We start from the raw sequence: 21007 nt of genomic DNA on the forward strand, positions 1-21007 counted from the left end.
CTGTAACCCCAAACAACACATGCAGAAACTAGAAAATGCTATTTCAGTTATTAAGGTTTAATATTGTCAATTTCTATGGAGACTGTAGGAGCAGAACAGATCCAGAACCAGTTAGTGTCCTTCCTTCTTTATTTTGAGGGAGTTACAAAAACAGATGGGCCTTTGCCTTACTTCCATCCAGTGATGCAAAACACACACACACACACGCACACACACACACACACGCACACGCACACACGCACACACTCCCGCTCTCTGTCAGTGTTGTATTTACAGTGATCTGGCAGTGGAAGATGAGCCCCGGGCTATAACACTCTAACACACTACCTAATGCTCAGACTAGCAGGTAATCTGGTGTCTCACATCCTCCTTTGATACACACTGATCAATACACTGCTGTAACACCAGTCATTTTCTTCTGCTTCTACCTGCCTTCTCTCTTTCTTTTTATTAGGCTACATTTATAATTCATATCACACTGGCTGGATACGCAGACACAGACCTAGGTGTGTGTGTGTGTGTGTGTGTTCTAGAACAATAATAGCAACGATCAGTGCAAATGATAATGTGTTTGGTTGTCTGTGTTCGGGCTCAAAAACGCATTTTGTTTAAAAAAATTATAATTACGTTCAAACGGCTCTCCTGTGAAGTCGTGGCTTGCAACGCACGCCTAGTTTCATGAATCGGCTCTCCTGTGAAGTCGTGGCTTGCAACGCACGCCTAGTTTCATGAATCGGCTCTCCTGTGAAGTCGTGGCTTGCAACGCACGCCTAGTTTCATGAATCGGCTCTCCTGTGAAGTCGTGGCTTGCAACGCACGCCTAGTTTCATGAATCGGCTCTCCTGTGAAGTCGTGGCTTGCAACGCACGCCTAGTTTCATGAATCGGCTCTCCTGTGAAGTCGTGGCTTGCAACGCACGCCTAGTTTCATGAATCGGCTCTCCTGTGAAGTCGTGGCTTGCAACGCACGCCTAGTTTCATGAATCGGCTCTCCTGTGAAGTCGTGGCTTGCAACGCACGCCTAGTTTCATGAATCGGATCACATATACACTATGCATAGACATGTATGTGGACACCCCTTCAAATTAGTGGATTTGGTTATTTCAGCAACACCCGTTGATGATAGGTATATAAAATTGAGCACACAGCCATGCAATCTCCATAAACAACATTGGCAGTTGAGCTGCCCCGGTCAACTAAGTGTTGTTATTGTGAAGTGGAAACGTCTAGGAACAACAATGGCTCAGCCGCGAAGTGGTAGGCCACACCAGCTCACAGAATGGGACCGCCGAGTGCTGAAGTGCGGTTGCAACAGTCACTACCGAGTTCCAAACTGCCCCTGGAAGCAACGTCAGCACAAGAACTGTTCATTGAAGCTTCATGAAATGGGTTTACACTGCTCCAGAGTCCAATGACGGCGAGCCTTACACCACTCCATACAATGCTTGGAGTGGTGTAAAGCTCGCCGCCATTGGACTCTGGAGCAGTGTAAACCCATTTCCTGGAGCGTTCTCTGGAGTGATGAACGGCTCGTCACCATCTGGCAGTCCGGCGGACAAATCTGGGTTTGGCAGATACCAAGAGAACTCTACCTGCCCCAATGCATAGTGCCAACTGTAAAGTTAGGTGGAAAAGGAATAATGGGCTGGGGCTGTTTTACATGGTTTGGGCTAGTTCCAGTTAAGGGAAATCTTAACACTATAGCATACAATGACATTCTAGACAATTCTGTGCTCCAGCTTTGTGGTAATAGTTTGGGGAAGGCCCTTTCCTGTTTCAGCAAGACAATGCACCCGTGCACAAAGCGAGGTCCATACAGAAATGGTTTGTCAAATTCAATGTGGAAGAACTTGACTGGCCTGCACAAAGCCCTGACCTCAACCCCATTAAACACCTTTGGGATGAAATGGAACGCAGACTGCAAACCAGGCATAATCGCCCAACATCAGTGCCTGACCTCACTAATGCTCTTGTGGCTGAATGGAAGCAAGTCCCTGCAGCAATGTTCCAACATCTAGTGGCAAGCCTTCCCAGAAGAGTTGAGGCTATTATAGCAGCAAATGCCCATGATTTCGGAATGATTTTCGGCAAGCAGGTGCCCACATACTTTTGGTCATGTAGTGTATTTAACCCCCTGAGTCAATACATGTTAGAATCCCCTGGCAGTGATTACAGCTGTGAGTCTTTCTGGGTAAGTCTCTAAGAGCCTTCCACTAATGGACTGAGCAACATTTGCACATTATTATTTTCAAAATTCTTGTTGATCAATGCCAGACAATAACTCTCAGGTCTTGCCATACAGTTTTTACTTAAAACTGCCTGAAAATATACCTCGGCCACTCCGGAGCATTCACTGTCTTCTTGGTAAGCAACTCCAGTGTAGATTTGGGCTTGTGTTTGGGTTATTGTCCAGCTGAAAGGTGAATTAAGCTCCCAGTGTCTGGTGGAAAGCAGATTGAACAATGATTTCCTCTAGGATTTTGACTGTGCTTAGCTCCATTCCGTTTCTTTTTTTATCCTGAAAAACTCCCCAGTCCTTAACGATTACAAGCATACCCATAACATGAGGCAGCAACCACTATCCTTCAAAATATGGAGAGTGGCACTCAGTAATGTGCTATATTGGATTTGACCCAAACATAATGCTTTGTATTCAGGAAACATTTTAAATTGCTTTGACAATTTAAAAAAAAAGTATTACTTTAGTGCCTTGTTGAAAACAGGATGCATGTTTTGGAATCTTTTTTATTCTGTACAGGTTTCCTTCTTTTCACTCTCTGAATTATGTTAATATTGTGGAGTAACTACAATGTAGTTGATCCATCCTCAGTTCTCCTATAACAGCCATTAAACTCTGTAACTGTTTTAAAGTCACCATTGGCCTCATGCTGAAATCCCTGAGCGTTTTCCTTCCTTTCCGGCAACTGAGTTAGGAAGGACACCTGTATCTTTGTAGTGACTGGGTGTGTTCATACACCATCCAAAGTGTCATTAATTATCTTCACCATGCTGAAAGGGATATTCAATGCTTGTTTTTTTATCCTTCTACCAATAGGTGCCCTTCTTTGTGAAGCATTGGAAAACTTCCCTGGTCTTTGTGGTTGAATCTGTATTTGAAATTCACTGCTCGACTGAGGAACCTTACAATTATCTGTATGTGTGGGCTACAAGGGTATTCATTCAAATATCACTGCACACAAAGTGAGTCCATGAAACTTATTATGTGACTTGTTAAGCACAAACCTTTTGTTATTCAACCCCATAACAAAGGGATTGAATACTTATTGACTCAAGACATTTTAGCTTTTAATTTTTTATTAATTGGTAAAATGTTCTAACAACATAATTCCACTTTGACATTATGGAGTATTGGGTGTAGGCCAGTGACAATACATCTCAATTTAATTCATTTTAAATTCAGGCTGTAACACAACAAAATGTGGAAAAAGTCAAGGGGTTTGAATACCTTCTGAAGGCACTGTAACGGGTGTGTGTGTGTGTGAGTGGAGGTGGATTTGAGGGCTGCTATGTCTCTCTCCAGGGTCTAAACCAGAAATATACGCTGGTCATTTCATCATCTTTAAACTCCAAACGAGTGTTAAAGACAGGGAATAGAATGGTGCCTCTGCAGCAACTCAGATCCACTGGTTGTATATACTGTACAGTACAGGATGTAAATAAAATTCCTGTACTGTACAGTATATACAACCAGTGGATCTGAGTTGCTGCAGAGGCACCATTCTACAGCTAAACCATGCTTGTTTCTGTGTGTGAATATTTCATGAAGGATGTAAATAAAAAATATTCTCCATATCAACATGATGAGGTATCAGTGTTTAAAAGTGGAAAAGAGATATATACACACACACACACACACACACACACACACACACACACACACACGAGGTAAAAACAGTTAATTGGTTTGTTCTCTAATTGTGGAACAGAATTCATAAGCAGTTTTAATTGTATCAACATCAGTATATACACACACCATATTCTGCCCATGATAAAGCCTTTACTAAAAGACACACTGAGTAGTACTTAGAGCTGGGACGATGAACCCAAAATTATCCACACCGACCATACTGATCATTTACCACAGGCATTTTGCCGATATCGTTCAAGTACAATAAGTAGCCTGTGCTAAAGAAATGTGTTTAAAATGACATATGGGGGATTGTTAAGGCCTATAAGAGATGAATAGGGTTCAAGTAGTAGGGTTCTTCATTCATCTCTTAATGGGATAATTGATGGCTACAACCATCAAACTAGTAGCAGTAGTTTACTGGATCATTTTAAAAAACTGTGGTGCACATACATGTTATACACTTATCATTCTATTTATCATTATCGCATCAATTCAGGCAATTTATCCTGATATGCATTTTTGCCCAACTTTAGTAACACTTACAGTATGTAACATTGATTTATTGATCAGTGAGGTATGCCATTGGAAACATGCTATTTTGGAAAAAGTGAATGGATTATTGAGATGTACTCTAAAGCAGGATGGTGACATTGACAGGAAAGGCCTTATTATCTCTGCGCTGGAGAAAGCTTCAGTATATAAGGCTTTCCTATCTATATGTATCACCAGCTGTCTTGTCCTCTCCTATCAGACTCTCCTCTCCTCCATCATCCCTTGCGATCGCTCTTTCCCCCGGAACCCTCATATTAAATGTTATTTACATCGAAGTGTTTCCACGGTTGCGAGGGTTCTAGAAACAGAATGTGATGGATCATTTTTTCCTCCGGACTCCGCCTACCTGTCTGATGATCATCTCACAGTCAGCCAATCATAGACCGACTCCTCTGCAGTCTGATGTGGCTTATTTCTGCTCGTGACACATTCAGGGCCAGTTTCAGTCAAACAGGCCTTGGTGATGTATATTACTGTACATGCAATAACGTAACTCTCTCTCTCTTTCTCTCTCGCAGACAAAAGGTGTGCGTTTCAACTAAGACAATAAAGATATGTTGATTGATTAGTACCTGTCTGTCTGTGACTCCTGCGTAGTTCCAACAGGGCCTCTTTGAGTGTCTGCGCTTCCTCTTTATCTTCCTCCAGCTCCCTGGTTCTTCTCTTCACCTCCTCTTTCTCTTCCTCCAGCTCCCTGCTTCTCCTCTTCACCTCCTCTTTCTCTTCCTCCAGCTCCCTGCTTCTCCTCTTCACCTCCTCTTTCTCTTCCTCCAGCTCCCTGCTTCTCCTCTTCACCTCCTCTTTCTCTTCCTCCAGCTCCCTGCTTCTCCTCTTCACCTCCTCTTTCTCTTCCTCCAGCTCCCTGCTTCTCCTCTTCACCTCCTCTTTCTCTTCCTCCAGCTCCCTGGTTCTCCTCTTCACCTCCTCTTTCTCTTCCTCCAGCTCCCTGCTTCTTCTCTTCACCTCCTCTTTCTCTTCCTCCAGCTCCCTGGTTCTCCTCTTCACCTCCTCTTTCTCTTCCTCCAGCTCCCTGCTTCTTCTCTTCACCTCCTCTTTCTCTTCCTCCAGCTCCCTGCTTCTCTTCTTCACCTCCTCTTTCTCTTCCTCCAGCTCCCTGCTTCTCCTCTTTACCTCCTCTTTCTCTTCCTCCAGCTCCCTGGTTCTCCTCTTCACCTCCTCTTTTTCTTCCTCCAGCTCCCTGCTTCTTCTCTTCACCTCCTCTTTCTCTTCCTCCAGCTCTTTCTGTTCCTCCTCTCTCTGCTCCTGCGCCTCCTTTCTGAGCCTCTGCACCCAGACTTTCTCCTCCTTCAGATCCTTGGTTCTCCTCTGAAGGAGCAGCTTGGTTTCCTTCAGGTCCTCCTCAACTTGCTGGAGCAAGACATCCTGCCCCTGGATGGTCTGGCCAGAGAAAGAGTGTGTGACTGTTAGTTACTATCTAAACAGTCGAAAAGGTCCCAAGGTGTGTATGTGTGTGTGTTGTGGTGGAAAAGCTTAATTATTGCAATAATGAATCGATGTTAAATAAAGATTGTTTGAATAACTGTCCAAGTCTCTCTCAGTATACTTGAATTCCCACGACAGTGTGGGCAAACATTATGTCATTAACAGAGGTGATTATTAAGTAACCCTAAAGAAAGACTGACGTAATAAAAGATGATACCATACAGAATTATTATCAAAATCATTCTGCGCGCATGGATCACATCCAATGGCACTGCCTTTGTAGACTGGCTGCTCCCTAATACCAACTCCCTAACTGTTCTACTGTGTTGTAGCCATGTTGAAGGAGCATCTAGCTCTGTCCACACATACAGGCCCATGTTAACTAAAGCTCATCTATGTCTAGGGCGCCATTAAACTTCAGATGTACATTAACACAATATATCATCGTTCATTAATAATAATCAACCATACATGTAATCAGAGTTGCTCCACAGCCCTATCTACGCATGTGTTATGTTTGCAGATGTAATTAATGTAGATTTACATGTGTCGTTACATTACACAGGCTCGTCAGCTACAGCAGTGGTTCCCAAACTGTTGGTCGGGACACACTCGCGGTTCATGGGTCCAGGTGGGTCACGGGACAACATTGCAAAAATTATTTTATTTTTATACATTATCGGGATAGAAAAACGTTTCAGTGTAAACTTAAACGACTAAAACCAGATATAAAGTATGTAGATATATATATTTGAAAGTAATAGCCTATAATCTTTGAGAATTTACAATCAACAAGATAAAAGAAAGACAATCAGGCCCACATTGACTTTCAGCAATAGAACACATCATTAGCCATGTCAAAATGCGTAGAATTGTAGGAAATAAGCTTAAAAAACGGAAAACGTTGCTCTCAGGTTCATGGCAGAATGTATACAATTACAGGAGATTAGCTTTGAAACTGCTACATTTTTCCCCCGCTGCCAAGATTATATTTCTGACTTATTCTTTGGTCTGTGCATGTGTGGTGGGTTGCGACTCAAAACACACCTCAATTTGTGGGTCATGAAGCAAAACGGTTTGTGAACCCCTGAGCTAGAGCACACAGTGTCCCTTCATGACAACGGCTGAGTGAACTGACGTGAAAAGGACAATCACAACACACACGCTATCCTCCCAACACACACGCTATCCTCCCAACACACACGCTATCCTCCCAACACACACGCTATCCTCCCAACACACACGCTATCCACCCAACACACACGCTATCCTCCCAACACACACGCTATCCTCCCAACACACACGCTATCCTCCCAACACACACGCTATCCTCCCAACACACACGCTATCCTCACAAGTCATTAGGTGGCCTGCTGGGGGTGTGTGACACGCATGTCATGTGTTTGTGCTAACGGGGTAGACCCACACACAGGGCACCCAAGTGCCCGAGACTGGCAGCTTTGTCTTGGCACAGTGCCATGGCACCAGTCGTTATCGCACCCTCGTCACCACTTAACCTCATTTGAAAATTTAGTGTCCATTTCACATGTTAATTGGAGTCAATTGAGCCGAGCCTGGCACCACTTGGAGCTTTAATTAATGGCAGGGTAATTTGTTTCTGTCAGGCAATCGGAGGATAGGGGTTAGAAGTGTGTGTGAGAGAATATATTTTTTAGATCTGGGTTCATATGCCATGTCTGTTAGGCTGAAAAGGCTTATATTGCATCCTACAGTCATGGAGAGAGAAACCCCAGCCTACTAATCTAATTTTTCCAGTTCCTTCAAATCTGCTGACCCTGATAGGGGCAAGTGGCTATAGGGTAGGAGCTAGGGGCTACAGAAGGGGTCACCAACCTTTTCTAGTATGAGAGCTACTTGAATTAAAAATGTTGTGAGCTACTAATTATTTTCTAGCTTTCAAATAGGCACATACTTTTCTTCTCCCCTGCAACTCTTCCCCAGGTCCTTAGTGTACAAGAGAAAGTAGCGCACTATGTTTTCGATCAATATACCTTGTAAAATAATGGCTCATAAACAATTTTTTCACGCTCAAAATTACAACTGTTCATACAGAAACAACGGAATTGGAGGCCATGTCAATGGTTAAATCACATCAAAAAGCAATTTTTTGTATAATTCCCCTTTCATTGAGCATCCGGCCCTTTAATTGCACATCTAGCTAGTGAGGAATGTGCCATCTAATGTGCTGGTCTTTGATGGTTCTGTACTGCTGCTGCTCATTTCATGGTAGAGTTTGCAGATAACAAATAGATACAAATTATATACTTCCTCGTGATATACTTCTACTAGGTAAGCCTACTCTGCAATCAACCTGTTGGAGATCCCTGGGTTAGGGTAAGCACCTGGGTGTCCTAAACATTTCCTAATCCTAACTGACCTGTTGTCTCTGTGTACAGGTGTCGTGGGTGTCGACCAGCTCCTCCTGTAGGCGTGTCACTTCCTCCTGTAGCTGTGTCACTTCCTGCTCCAGCTGTGTGTGAGTGACCAGATGTTTGCGGTGGGAGGCGGCCAGGTCCAGGTGAAGAGATTGCAGGGTTCTCTCTAGCCCCGCCTTCTCCTGGCTCTGCTTCTCTAGTTCCTCCTCCCTGCGAAGATACTCTGCCCTCATCTGTAGCAGGGCCTGTTCACAATTGGCCAAGCGCTCTACCTGCTCTGTGGATTGCTGTTGAGAAGTCAAATACACATTATTATTTATAGGGATGGTGGTACTGGTATTCTGAAAAATAACTTGCTGGTGACATACTGCTATATGCACACTGCTATATGCTCCCAAAACTGCTCTGCTCGATTGATGCCCATTGGTTTAACTGTTAAGTTTCAGTACAGTTAGGGTGACCACCTCCTGGACCACCTCCGCAACCAAAACAATTATGTCCTCCATTTTATCATCAAATTCAAACACCACTAATTCAGAAAAAAAAGGTGGATGTGTCCCATATTTCAGTCAGACATTCCAACCTGTCTCTTGAAGTCATGTTGAGCTCATATACAGTGCTTTCGGAAAGTATTCAAGCCAAGCGTCACGTCTGGAGAAAACCTGCCACCATCCCTATGGTGAAGCATGGTGGTGGCAGCATCATGCAATGGGGATGTTTTTCAGTGGCAGGGAGACTAGTCAGGATCGAGACAAAGATGAATGGAGCAAAGTACAGAGAGATCCTTGATGAAAACCTGCTCCAGAGTGTTCAGGACCTCAGATTGGAGCGAAGTCTAACCTTCGTGGTTTCACACAATGTGGTATTGTGTGTAGATTGATGAGGGAAAACTATTTAATACATTTTTGAATAAGCCTGAAACCTAACAAATGTGGAAAAAGTCAAGGGGTCTGAATACTTTCCGAAGGCACTGTGTATGTATGTGTATATATATACAGTGGGGAGAACAAGTATTTGATACACTGCTGATGTTGCAGGTTTTCCTACTTACAAAGCATGTAGAGGTCTGTAATTTTTTATCATAGGTACAAATCAACTGTGACAGATGGAATCTAAAATAAAAATCCAGAAAATCACATTGTATGATTTTTAAGTAATTCATTTGCATTTTATTGCATGACATAAGTATTTGACACATCAGAAAAGCAGAGCTTAATATTTGGTACAGAAACCTTTGTTTGCAATTACAGAGATCATACGTTTCCTGTAGTTCTTGACCAGGTTTGCACACACTGCAGCAGGGATTTTGGCCCACTCCTCCATACAGACCTTCTCCAGATCCTTCAGGTTTCGGGGCTGTCGCTGGGCAATACGGACTTTCAGCTCCCTTCAAAGATTTTCTATTGGGTTCAGGTCTGGAGACTGGCTAGGCCACTCCAGGACCTTGGGATGCTTCTTACGGAGCCACTCCTTAGTTGCCCTGGCTGTGTGTTTCGGGTCGTTGCCATGCTGGAAGACCCAGCCACGACCCATCTTCAATGCTATTACTGAGGGAAGGAGGTTGTTGGCCAAGATCTCGCAATACATGGCCCCATCCATCCTCCCCTCAATACGGTGCAGTCGTCCTCTCCCCTTTGCAGAAAAGCATCCCCAAAGAATGATGTTTCCACCTCCATGCTTCACGGTTGGGATGGTGTTCTTGGGGTTGTACTCATCCTTCTTCTTCCTCCAAACACGGCGAGTGGAGTATAGACCAAAAAGCTATATTTTTGTCTCCTCAGACAATATGACCTTCTACCATTCCTCCTCTGGATCATCCAGATGGTCATTGGCAAACTTCAGACGGGCCTGGACATGAGCTGGCTTGAGCAGGGGGACCTTGCGTGCGCTGCAGGATTTTAATCCATGACGACGTAGTGTGTTACTAATGGTTTTCTTTGAGACTTTGGTCACAGCTCTCTTATGGTCATTGACCAGGTCCTGCCGTGTAGTTCTGGGCTGATCCCTCACCTTCCTCATGATCATTGATGCCTCACGAGGTGAGATCTTGCATGGAGCCCCAGACCGAGGGTGATTGACCATCATCTTGAACTTCTTCCATTTTCTAATAACTGCGCCGACAGTTGTTGCCTTCTCACCAAGCTGCTTGCCTAATGTCCTGTAGCCCATCCCAGCCTTGTGCAGGTCTACAATATTATCCCTGATGTCCTTACACAGCTCTCTGGTCTTGGCCATTGTGGAGAGGTTGGAGTCTGTTTGATTGAGTGTGTGGACAGGTGTCTTTTATACAGGTAACGAGTTCAAACAGGTGCAGTTAATACAGGTAATGAGTGGAGAACAGGAGTCTTCTTAAAGAAAAACTAACAGGTCTGTGAGAGCCAGAATTATTACTGGTTGGTAGGTGATCAAATACTTATGTCACGCAATAAAATGAAAAAAAAAAAAAAATTACTTAAAAATCATACAATGTGATTTTCTGGATTTTTGTTTTAGATTCCGTCTCTCACAGTTGAAGTGTACCTATGATAAAAATTACAGACCTAGGAAAACCTGCAAAATCGGCAGTGTATCAAATACTTGTTCTCCCCACACACACACACACACACACACACACACACACACACAAATATATATATATTATATATTATTATATTATATAATATAATCATACATATCTATATCTAATTACATTGGTAACCAGTTTATAATAGCAATAAGGCACCTCGGTGGTTTGTGGTATATGGCCAATATACCACGACTAAGGGCTGTGTCCAGGCACTCCGTGTTGCGTCGAGGATAAGAACAATCCTTAGCCGTGATATATTGGCCATATACCACACCTCCTCTGGTCTTACTGCTTAAATATATATACTCACACACACACACTGAATATATCATAAGGATGTGGTACGGATGATATTAAACACTTCTCCAAACTCTGAATTTATGCGCAGCGCAAAACGTGAGGTAGACCAATGTCATATGCCTATCTTCAACCAATAATTTTTCTCAAATCCTTCCGGGCTAAATTACAGCAAAACTTGGAGAGGACATTGAGGCTTAACTACTTACAAAGAGCTACAAACGTAAGTAAATAGCAGTATTAGACTGAAACATAGAATATCATTTTGTCAAACTTGTGAGGCTCACCATGCTCATCAGTTACTCATTCAACAGATTTGCTTCTACTTCTTTGTGTGTGTATGTGTGTGGTGGAGGGGGGTCCTTGCCAAATGTTTTTATTCATGTAGGCTACTACCTTCTGCAGTTGTAGTCTCTGTCTTTGTAAGGCACAATACTGCTCATCAGAGTAGGAGTAATTCTGTTGGTAGGACTTCAGAGAACTCTCATACTTTAGTATCTATGGGGAGAGGACAGTCTGTTACTAATGGACATGACCTGGAGCTACACCTCAACTTACCTTTATCATAGACTCTATCATAGAAAGATACTCAATTGACAGACAGACAGGCAGACATGTAGGGACACAGACAGTGACTCAGACAGTGACTCAGGCAGACAGATAGACAGTGACTCAGACAGACAGACAGACAGACAGACAGACAGACAGACAGACAGACAGACAGACAGACAGACAGACAGACAGAAACAGAGAGTGCAGTGAGACTGGAGGTAGAGAATTACTGAAACACCAACTACAGAGGAGATCCTCTCCTCAACAGAACCCACTCACATCTAACTCATTACACAATGTAATAAAGTATCAAATACAGACATTCTTCAAACAGCTAACTCTTTTATAACGCACAGATTCAATTTGATTTGATTAGAATGACATTCCGCCGTGTTGACCTTGTCAGCCGAGTTGAACCAAATTACATTTTCCCGTAATAAAGATTATTCATTTGTAGACAGACTCAGTAAATATCCTCAAACAGAGGCACACACACACACACACACACACACACACACACACACACACACACACACACACACACACACACACACACACACACACACACACACACACACACACACACACACACACAGTCCTCCACTGTCATTTCTGTTTTGCTCAGGATTGCTATCAATATAATATAATTTCACTGAACTTGCACCCATAACTCATGAACAGAACGATCATTATAGTTGCTACAATTATGAAAAAGGTCACTCAGATTACTTTTATTTAACTTGGCATACTGCAACAATTTTCTCGAAGAGACTCACAAATTAAAATAAATATGAAACTAGGCATATGTATTATTGTAGCTAGCATTGTCCTTACTTCAGGTTAGGATATTAGACAATGCAGGGCAAAATAGCCCACAATTTTCAAGAAAAGGAAAATTGTTATAAAGATGTAGTATGAAATACATATGGGGATGATACAGTGCCTTGCAAAAGTATTCGGCCCCCTTGAACTTTGCGACCTTTTGCTACATTTCAGGCTTCAAACATAAAGATATAAAACTGTATTTTTTTGTGAAGAATCAACAACAAGTGGGACACAATCATGAAGTGGAACGACATTTATTGGATATTTCAAACTTTTTTAACAAATCAAAAACTGAAAAATTGGGCGTGCAAAATTATTCAGCCCCTTTACTTTCAGTGCAGCAAACTCTCTCCAGAAGTTCATGGAGTCTGCAAAAGACCTGAGACTGGGACGGAGATTTGTCTTCCAACAAGACAATGATCCAAAACATAAAGCAAAATCTACAATGGAATGGTTCAAAAATAAACATATCCAGGTGTTAGAATGGCCAAGTCAAAGTCCAGACCTGAATCCAATCGAGAATCTGTGGAAAGAACTGAAAACTGCTGTTCACAAATGCTCTCCATCCAACCTCACTGAGCTCGAGCTGTTTTGCAAGGAGGAATGGGAAAAAATTTCAGTCTCTCGATGTGCAAAACTGAGAGACATACCCCAAGCGACTTACAGCTTTAATCGCAGCAAAAGGTGGCGCTACAAAGTATTAACTTAAGGAGGCTGAATACTTTTGCACAGACAATTTTTCAGTTTTTGATTTGTTAAAAACGTTTGAAATATCCAATAAATGTCGTTCCACTTCATGATTGTGTCCCACTTGTTGTTGATTCTTCACAAAAAAATACAGTTTTATATCTTTATGTTTGAAGCCTGAAATGTGGCAAAAGGTCGCAAAGTTCAAGGGGGCCGAATACTTTCGCAAGGCACTGTATATCTACATACAGTAGATATTTATTCCTTTCCACTCTCTATATAGGTCTAGTGTCAACCATAACACTGACACACCTGAGTTTTCTGTGTGTCTACCTCTTGCTGTAGATGTTGTATGGTTCCTTCACACTGTTCCACTCTCTCCCGCCCCTCCCCCAGAGCCATCTGATTGGCCTGCAGCTCGTCAGTCAGTTGGTCCAGGGCTTCCTCCGAGCGCTCCCATTGGCCATGTTTTTCTTCGTAGCGCCCTTCCAGCTCTGTAAGCTCCGCCTTAACCCTGTCTACCACTGCCTTGGATTCAGTCAGCTGTCAATCAAAACCAAATAGAACAGGTTGACATTGGTCATTAGAGTAAAACTTGCATTTTGAAAGTGAGTGGTCCAATGCTAGAAACTAGCTTAGACTACCTGTTGTTGTGTGTATCTGAGCTCCTCCTCCACACACTCTATGTGTCCCTGGAGCTGCTGCACCTTCTCCATGGCAACGCAGTACTTCTGTTTAAAGATGGCCGCCTTCTCCTCCTGGCCCTGAGTCCTGGACGTGGTTTCACTCAGGTCCTCCTTTAGGTCCATCAGTTGTTGTCTCAAAAGCTCTATCTCAGTGTCTTGTGTGTTTTCCAACCCTTTAGCTTCTTCAACCTACATCCACAGCAATACGAAAACATCACATTGGATATGATAGACAAAGATCAAAAGGCAAAAATATATATATCATGAGTCATAATGTGCATCCACACGCACACACACACACACACACACACACACACACACACACACACACACACACACACACACACACACACACACACACACACACACACACACACACACACACACACACACACACACACACACACACACACACACACACACACACACACTCTTTTGGTCACTAACAGACCCAGTAATACTGTACACTCCTAGTTTAAATAAGGGCCATGCTATCTGAGGTGGGAGTGAATGGGCCCTTCTCTACAGATAGTTTACAATACCACAGGACCTATCAGCCACAAAAGACACAGAAGCTAGAGCTGAAATGTCCTTTCTAGAAACAATGTCTACATAATTCTCATTGAACACGATTATTATTATTATTTATTTTATTTAAATGTAACTTTTATTTAACTAGGCAAGTCAGTTAAGAACACATTTTTATTCACAATGACGGCCTGCTGGGGAACAGTGGGTTAACTGCCTTGTTCAGGGGCAGAACGGCACATTTTTACCTTGTCCAGCTAGGAGATTCGATCCAGCAACCTTTCTGTTACTGGCCCAACGCTCTAACCACTAGGCTACCTGCCGCCCCTATTATTGTTTGGTGTTGGGTGTAAATCTTTTTCTGTCCAGTTTGGTGTTGATCACTGAAAACAAGTGCGCAATAGTAGTAAAGAGTAGAACTGGTGGTTGATTCAGCTGCTAGAGAATCATTGTCCTATCCTTCTTAGCTTTCTTATTATAATACTCAGATGAATCCAGGAAGTGAAATCTGACTGATCCTTGTGTTAAACTCAGACCCAGCCCACCTTTAGCGATCAGTGTTAAACTAGACTAACGTCATTAATCCAGCTAACTGTTAAGGTTCAGAGTTAAAACTTGACAAAAGTAGATTAACTCCTAATACAGATCAGCCGGTGGGTTAACTCCCTCAGTACTGACAGCAGGCAGACCAGTTAGAGCCACTGGTTCACCGGAGTCCTCTCAGCTGATTTAACTGGAGATTAACACACGCTAATACCAGTAATACCAGCTCCCAAGCACCACACCTCTATGGCTGGGTAACGAGAGAGAGAGAGAGAGAGAGAGAGAGAGAGAGAGAGAGAGAGAGAGAGAGAGAGAGAGAGAGAGAGAGAGAGAGAGAGAGAGAGAGAGAAGAAATGTACCGTTTTGTAATAGGCTTTTCAGAGAAGTACCACACCTTCACTCCATTCACATGTTAAAAAAAAACACTACTTAATGTGGTTCCACTTTCTAAAACTGTGGACATATTTGACTGAATTATCCAGTGTGTGTGTGTGCGTGTGTACGTCCTGCAAAACCTTCTCTCTGTCTAGTTATTTGTAATGGAGTGTGAAGACGCGTGTCGTTCCCAGCACAAGCAGACGGAATGTGAGTCAAACACAATCCCACAACATCAATCTGATCTAAGACAACACACCACCATCCCTTGGCCTAGTGGTGCATTACACACACATATACTGTTCACACATACTGTACACACACATATATACTGTTCACACATACTGTAGACACACACACATACTGTTCACACATACTGTACACACACACACATACTGTTCACACATACTGTACACACACACACATACTGTACACACACATATACTGTTCACACATACTGTTCACACCCATATACTGTTCACACATACATACTGTACACACACTGTACACACCCGCATACTGTACACACCCGCATACTGTACACACATACTGTACACACCGGTATGTTTCAGACATACTGTACACACCCGTATACCGTTCACACATACTGTACACACCCGTATACCGTTCACACATACTGTACACACCCGCATACTGTTCACACACTGTACACACCCGTGTACTGTTCACACATACTGTACACACACATATATACTGTTCACACATACTGTACACACAAATATATACTGTACACACCCGTATACTGTTAACACATACTGTACACACCCGTATACTGTTCACACATACTGTACACACCCATATACTGTTCACACATACTGTACACCCGTATACTGTTCACACATACTGTACACACACACATATACTGTTCACACATACTGTACACACAAATATATACTGTACACACCCGTATACTGTTAACACATACTGTACACACCCGTATACTGTTCACACACTGTACACACACATATATACTGTTCACACATACTGTACACACCCGTATACTGTTAACACATACTGTACACACCCGTATACTGTTCACACATACTGTTCACACATACTGTACACACCCGTATACTGTTCACACATACTGTACACACCCGTATACTGTTCACACATACTGTACACACACGTATACTGTTCACACATACTGTACACACACACATATACTGTTCACACATACTGTACACACAAATATATACTGTACACACCCGTATACTGTTAACACATACTGTACACACCCGTATACTGTTCACACATACTGTACACACACATATATACTGTTCACACATACTGTACACACCCGTATACTGTTAACACATACTGTACACACCCGTATACTATTCACACATACTGTACACACCCGTATACTGTTAACACATACTGTACACACCCGTATACTGTTCACACATACTGTTCACACATATTGTACACACCCGTATACTGTTCACACATACTGTACACACCCGTATACTGTTCACACATACTGTACACACACGTATACTGTTCACACATACTGTACACACACGTATACTGTTCACACACACTGTACACACACATATACTGTTCACACCCAAATTCATTTAAACAAGAGATGGGCAAATGACACCCCTTTTGCAGGTCTTCGGATCAGTCTGGATTTCAACTTACTGTTGCACGTTAGAATAGTAAAAACACACAAGGTGCAATTTTCACATTTATTTGTACATCAGCAGTTTTCTCTTGATATGCCAGTCACTGATCATCACTCAATTAGCCCATGTCAGATAACATTTATAGATTGGTAAGTTAGTCTAGTGCCCAGCTATCTAAACTTGTAGTGATCATGGTCAAATTACTGACCGGGGGGGGTCCCCATTGACACAACACAGTTTGGCTTATGGCCCCCAAAAGGCTAGTGCTGGCTCTGAATACGTGTGGGTATGGATGTGGGTACACAGACCCGCGAGACACTGCAACCCTCATGAGGAGTTTAGATCGTCTGAGGCCCCCACCCCCATCAAAGATGCCCATCCCTAATTCAAACCATTCCATTTTGTACGTTTTTAATGGAAGTCGAAGAACATAGCTGTTTGATAAGCGACATACAATGAGGGTAACAGAAGTGCTGTGATATTGTTGTGACTGTAATCAGGAGCTTGTGGTCCAGAGGAAAACTCCACACATCATAGTGACCTTTCAGACCTGCTTGTAGAACTGATAGTGTCCTGTAGAACAGACGGGTCTGTGTCTATTTGTGTCCATAATCACATGTTGTTTTTCCCAATGCTTTAACTCTCTTCAGCTCAACTATGCACTTCATCCTGCTTTGACTGTGATGAGAGAATCAGGGACGTTCTTACCACAAGATGACTATTGTTGTTTGGTGTGCTAGTGATGTGAAACACATTTAGTTGATCAGTTATACAGTAAATGTAAATCAGATACACCCCCCTTCTCACCTCTGGACAGACTCCTCACCTTCTCCAGAGCCTCCTGGTATCCCTCCTCTGCCAGTTGGAGCTTTCCCCTCAGCTCTGTGACCTCTGACCTGCGCTCTCTGACCTCGGCCTGGGATCGACTTAGCTCAGAGGAAGCCTGCTCTAATTGGCTGCTGAGCAGGAAGTGCCTGTGGCTCCAGCGCTCTGTGTCGGCTCTGTGGTTCTGTTTCATTGAGTCTAGATCAGATGTTAGCTGCTCTATAGACATGGTCTGGGACTTCACCTGGACACAGAGGAGGGGGTTACTATATGTGTGTGTGTGTGTGTGTGTGTGTGTGTGTGTGTGTGTGTGTGTGTGTGTGTGTGTGTGTGTGTGTGTACCTGTTGCTGTGCGATACAGAGTGCGTTCTGTATCTGTTGTCGTTCCATCACTTCCTGGTCTCTAAGCCCCTCCCCCTCTCTGAACATCTGCCTGAGAAGACACGCCTCTTCCTGTTGACCCTTGACCTTCTGGTTCAGACGGCTGACCTCAGCCTCCAGCATGGCCAGCTGAGGGACACACACACAGACAGTGTGTACACGTACACAAAAGGTGTTGAAATACATATAGACCAATTAGAGATCTGAAATGTCGTCTCTCACCTCCTCCTGTGTCCCTTGATACTTGTGCTCCGCTTTACTCAGCTCTGTCCTCAACTGTAGAATCACCTGGTCTCTACTGCTCACCTGGAACACACCTGGTTTTAGACACACACACACAACAAGGAAGGGTTTTAGGAGATGGTGTTGTACACACACTACCGAACAGACCCACCTCTCCTTGTGCGGTGCAGTGTTTCTGATTAGTAAGTATGAGGTTTGTCTCCAGTCTCTCTGTCTCCCTGTTCAGAGCTGAACATTGACGGGAACAGTCCTCCATCTTGGATCTCAGCTGAGCCGTCTCCTCCTGCTGTTTTGCCAATGCAGACTCTCTACTGAGCAACTGGACACATGTTGGTGTCAGCTGCCCTAAAATAACTGTTTAAAAAGACATGTTACTTTGAGGTGTGAATTACTATTGTACTTACCTCTTTTTTACAATCAGATAAGTGATTTTTAACCTCTGCTAGCTCCTTCAATAACACAGACAGCTTGCTGTCCTTCTTGTGGATCTGCAGACACACAAACAGACATACATAAAAACACATTTCAATATATCACATATTTGAAATAATCCAACAGTCTGCTTTCCATCCACTTACAAATATACACAAATGACAAGTGAGGCAAACAGAATCAAACCAACTCCTTCAACTAATGACATCCCATCAACAACGTGTTGGTTTTCCAAAGACAAAGCCACAAATGTGTTTTCTGTCTACTCAAATACTATGAATAAAGGGTATTTTCTGTTGGTAATTAGCGTTTGTATCTGTAGGTATAGTGATGGATTGATGGATGATAAACATTTATAAGTAGTTTACGTTTCTCTCTTGAGTGTGTGTCTGGCTTTTATTTGTGTTACCTAGCTGTGGATGGTCCTCTATAATAACCCACTTTATATGCTGAATAGGGTTATGGGGTGTGTGTGTACGTGTGTGTGTGTGTGTACGTGTGTGTGTGTGTGTGTACGTGTTGTTACGGCTCCTCTGTGTGTGTGTGTGTGTGTATGTGTACGTGTGTGTGTGTACGTGTGTATGTGTGTGTGTGTGTACGTGTGTATGTGTACGTGTGTATGTGTGTGTGTACGTGTGTACGTGTGTGTACGTGTCTGTGTGTGTGTGTCTGTGTGTGTGTACGTGTTGTTACGGCTCCTCTGTGTGTGTGTGTGTGTGTACGTGTGTGTGTGTACGTGTGTATGTGTGTGTGTGTACGTGTGTACGTGTGTGTACGTGTCTGTGTGTGTGTGTCTGTGTGTGTGTGTGTGTGTGTGTACGTGTCCTCTCTCCTTTCAGTAAGATCTTCAATCTTTTGCAGCGGAAGTGAAAGAGTGAACGTGAGAGAGAGAGAGAGAGAGAGAGAAGGGCCTTTCTATATGAGATATTAGTTCCAGTCAGAGTGTTGAGGTGAAAGGAGCATTTACAGCCAAACACACGCCGACGAAAAGACAAACAGCACAGCACATCAGAGCCTCTTTTATGGCGATGTACCAAACACACGCTGTTATCTTCTATCTTTCACTCTCTTCCATTCTCTCTCTCTCTCTCCCTGGTTTGTAACTGTCATTCAGATTGATGAAGTTAAGATGGCTCCACGACCTTCAGGCTCCTCTCATGACCAACACTCTCACATGATGGAGTGGCGCGCGCACGCACGCACACACACACACACACAATGAATAAGTAGCTAAAAAATCCCATCCAGCAAACATGTTGAAGTCCTCCACAGTGTCTCATAAAAACAGCTCTGAGTGTATGTGTGTGGGTGTGTATGTGTGTGGGTGTGTATGTGTGTATATGTGTGGGTGTGTATGTGTGTATGTGTGTGGGTGTGTATGTGTGTATGTGTGTATATGTGTGTGTGTGTATGTGTGTATGTGTGTGGGTGTGTATGTGTATGTGTGTGGGTGTGTGTTATTCCCATTGTAATATGTGACAGGCAGGATCTTTACAGATAACCACAAGAGGATGTTATGTCAAAACAGACATCCCGTCAAAATATATTCTCCTTCCTAAAACTGGGTCAATCACAGACAACTTCTAGAAAAAAAATACTTTGGAGTGAAGCATTCCAATGTGTGTGTGTGTGGAGGGGGGGGCATCCCAGTGGTTTCTGGGAGGGGGCCTCTGATATGGAAGGTATTTCTATATCAATCAGATCACACTGTGTTTTAGTACGTCTCATACTCCACCCACTTCACTGCACACACCATTTTGAGCTTGTCACTCACTGACAGAGAATCCCCACTGACGGGCAGCAACACGATCAAGAGAAAAGGAGCAGAGGGGGAGAGAGAAAAATAAAGAGACCGATGGAGAGGAGGGAGACAGAGAGCGAGAGACAGAAAGAGAGAGAGGAGGGAGACAGAGAGCAAGAGAGACAGAGAGAGACAGAGGCCGAGTGAGACAGAGAGACAGAGAAACAGAGAATGAGAGACAGTGACAGAGAGACAGAGAGGCCGAGTGAGACAGAGAGACAGAGAAACAGAGAATGAGAGACAGAGGGAGACAGAGAATGAGAGACAGAGAAACAGAGAATGAGAGACAGAGAGACAGAGAATGAGAGACAGAGAAACAGAGAATGAGAGAAAGAGAGACAGAGAATGAGAGA

General features: G+C 43.3%; 1 protein-coding gene across 1 annotated transcript in view; it reads right to left on the reverse strand.

Annotated features, from left to right (window-relative positions):
• The window catches only part of LOC139420663 (polyamine-modulated factor 1-binding protein 1-like), a 132924-nt gene that overhangs the window by 44655 nt on the left and 67262 nt on the right, over positions 1-21007 (reverse strand). Inside the window, exons 13-22 of the mRNA XM_071170876.1 lie at positions 18826-18909; positions 18573-18740; positions 18401-18484; positions 18140-18307; positions 17799-18041; positions 13833-14063; positions 13501-13731; positions 11521-11622; positions 8264-8548; positions 4995-5820 (exon numbers count right to left, since the gene is read on the reverse strand). Coding sequence (XP_071026977.1) covers positions 4995-5820; positions 8264-8548; positions 11521-11622; positions 13501-13731; positions 13833-14063; positions 17799-18041; positions 18140-18307; positions 18401-18484; positions 18573-18740; positions 18826-18909 — 2422 coding nt within the window. The remainder of the gene's footprint in view (positions 1-4994; positions 5821-8263; positions 8549-11520; positions 11623-13500; positions 13732-13832; positions 14064-17798; positions 18042-18139; positions 18308-18400; positions 18485-18572; positions 18741-18825; positions 18910-21007) is intronic.

The sequence above is a fragment of the Oncorhynchus clarkii genome, chromosome 11 (genome assembly GCF_045791955.1).
Source record: "Oncorhynchus clarkii lewisi isolate Uvic-CL-2024 chromosome 11, UVic_Ocla_1.0, whole genome shotgun sequence".
Classification (NCBI taxonomy): domain Eukaryota; kingdom Metazoa; phylum Chordata; class Actinopteri; order Salmoniformes; family Salmonidae; genus Oncorhynchus; species Oncorhynchus clarkii.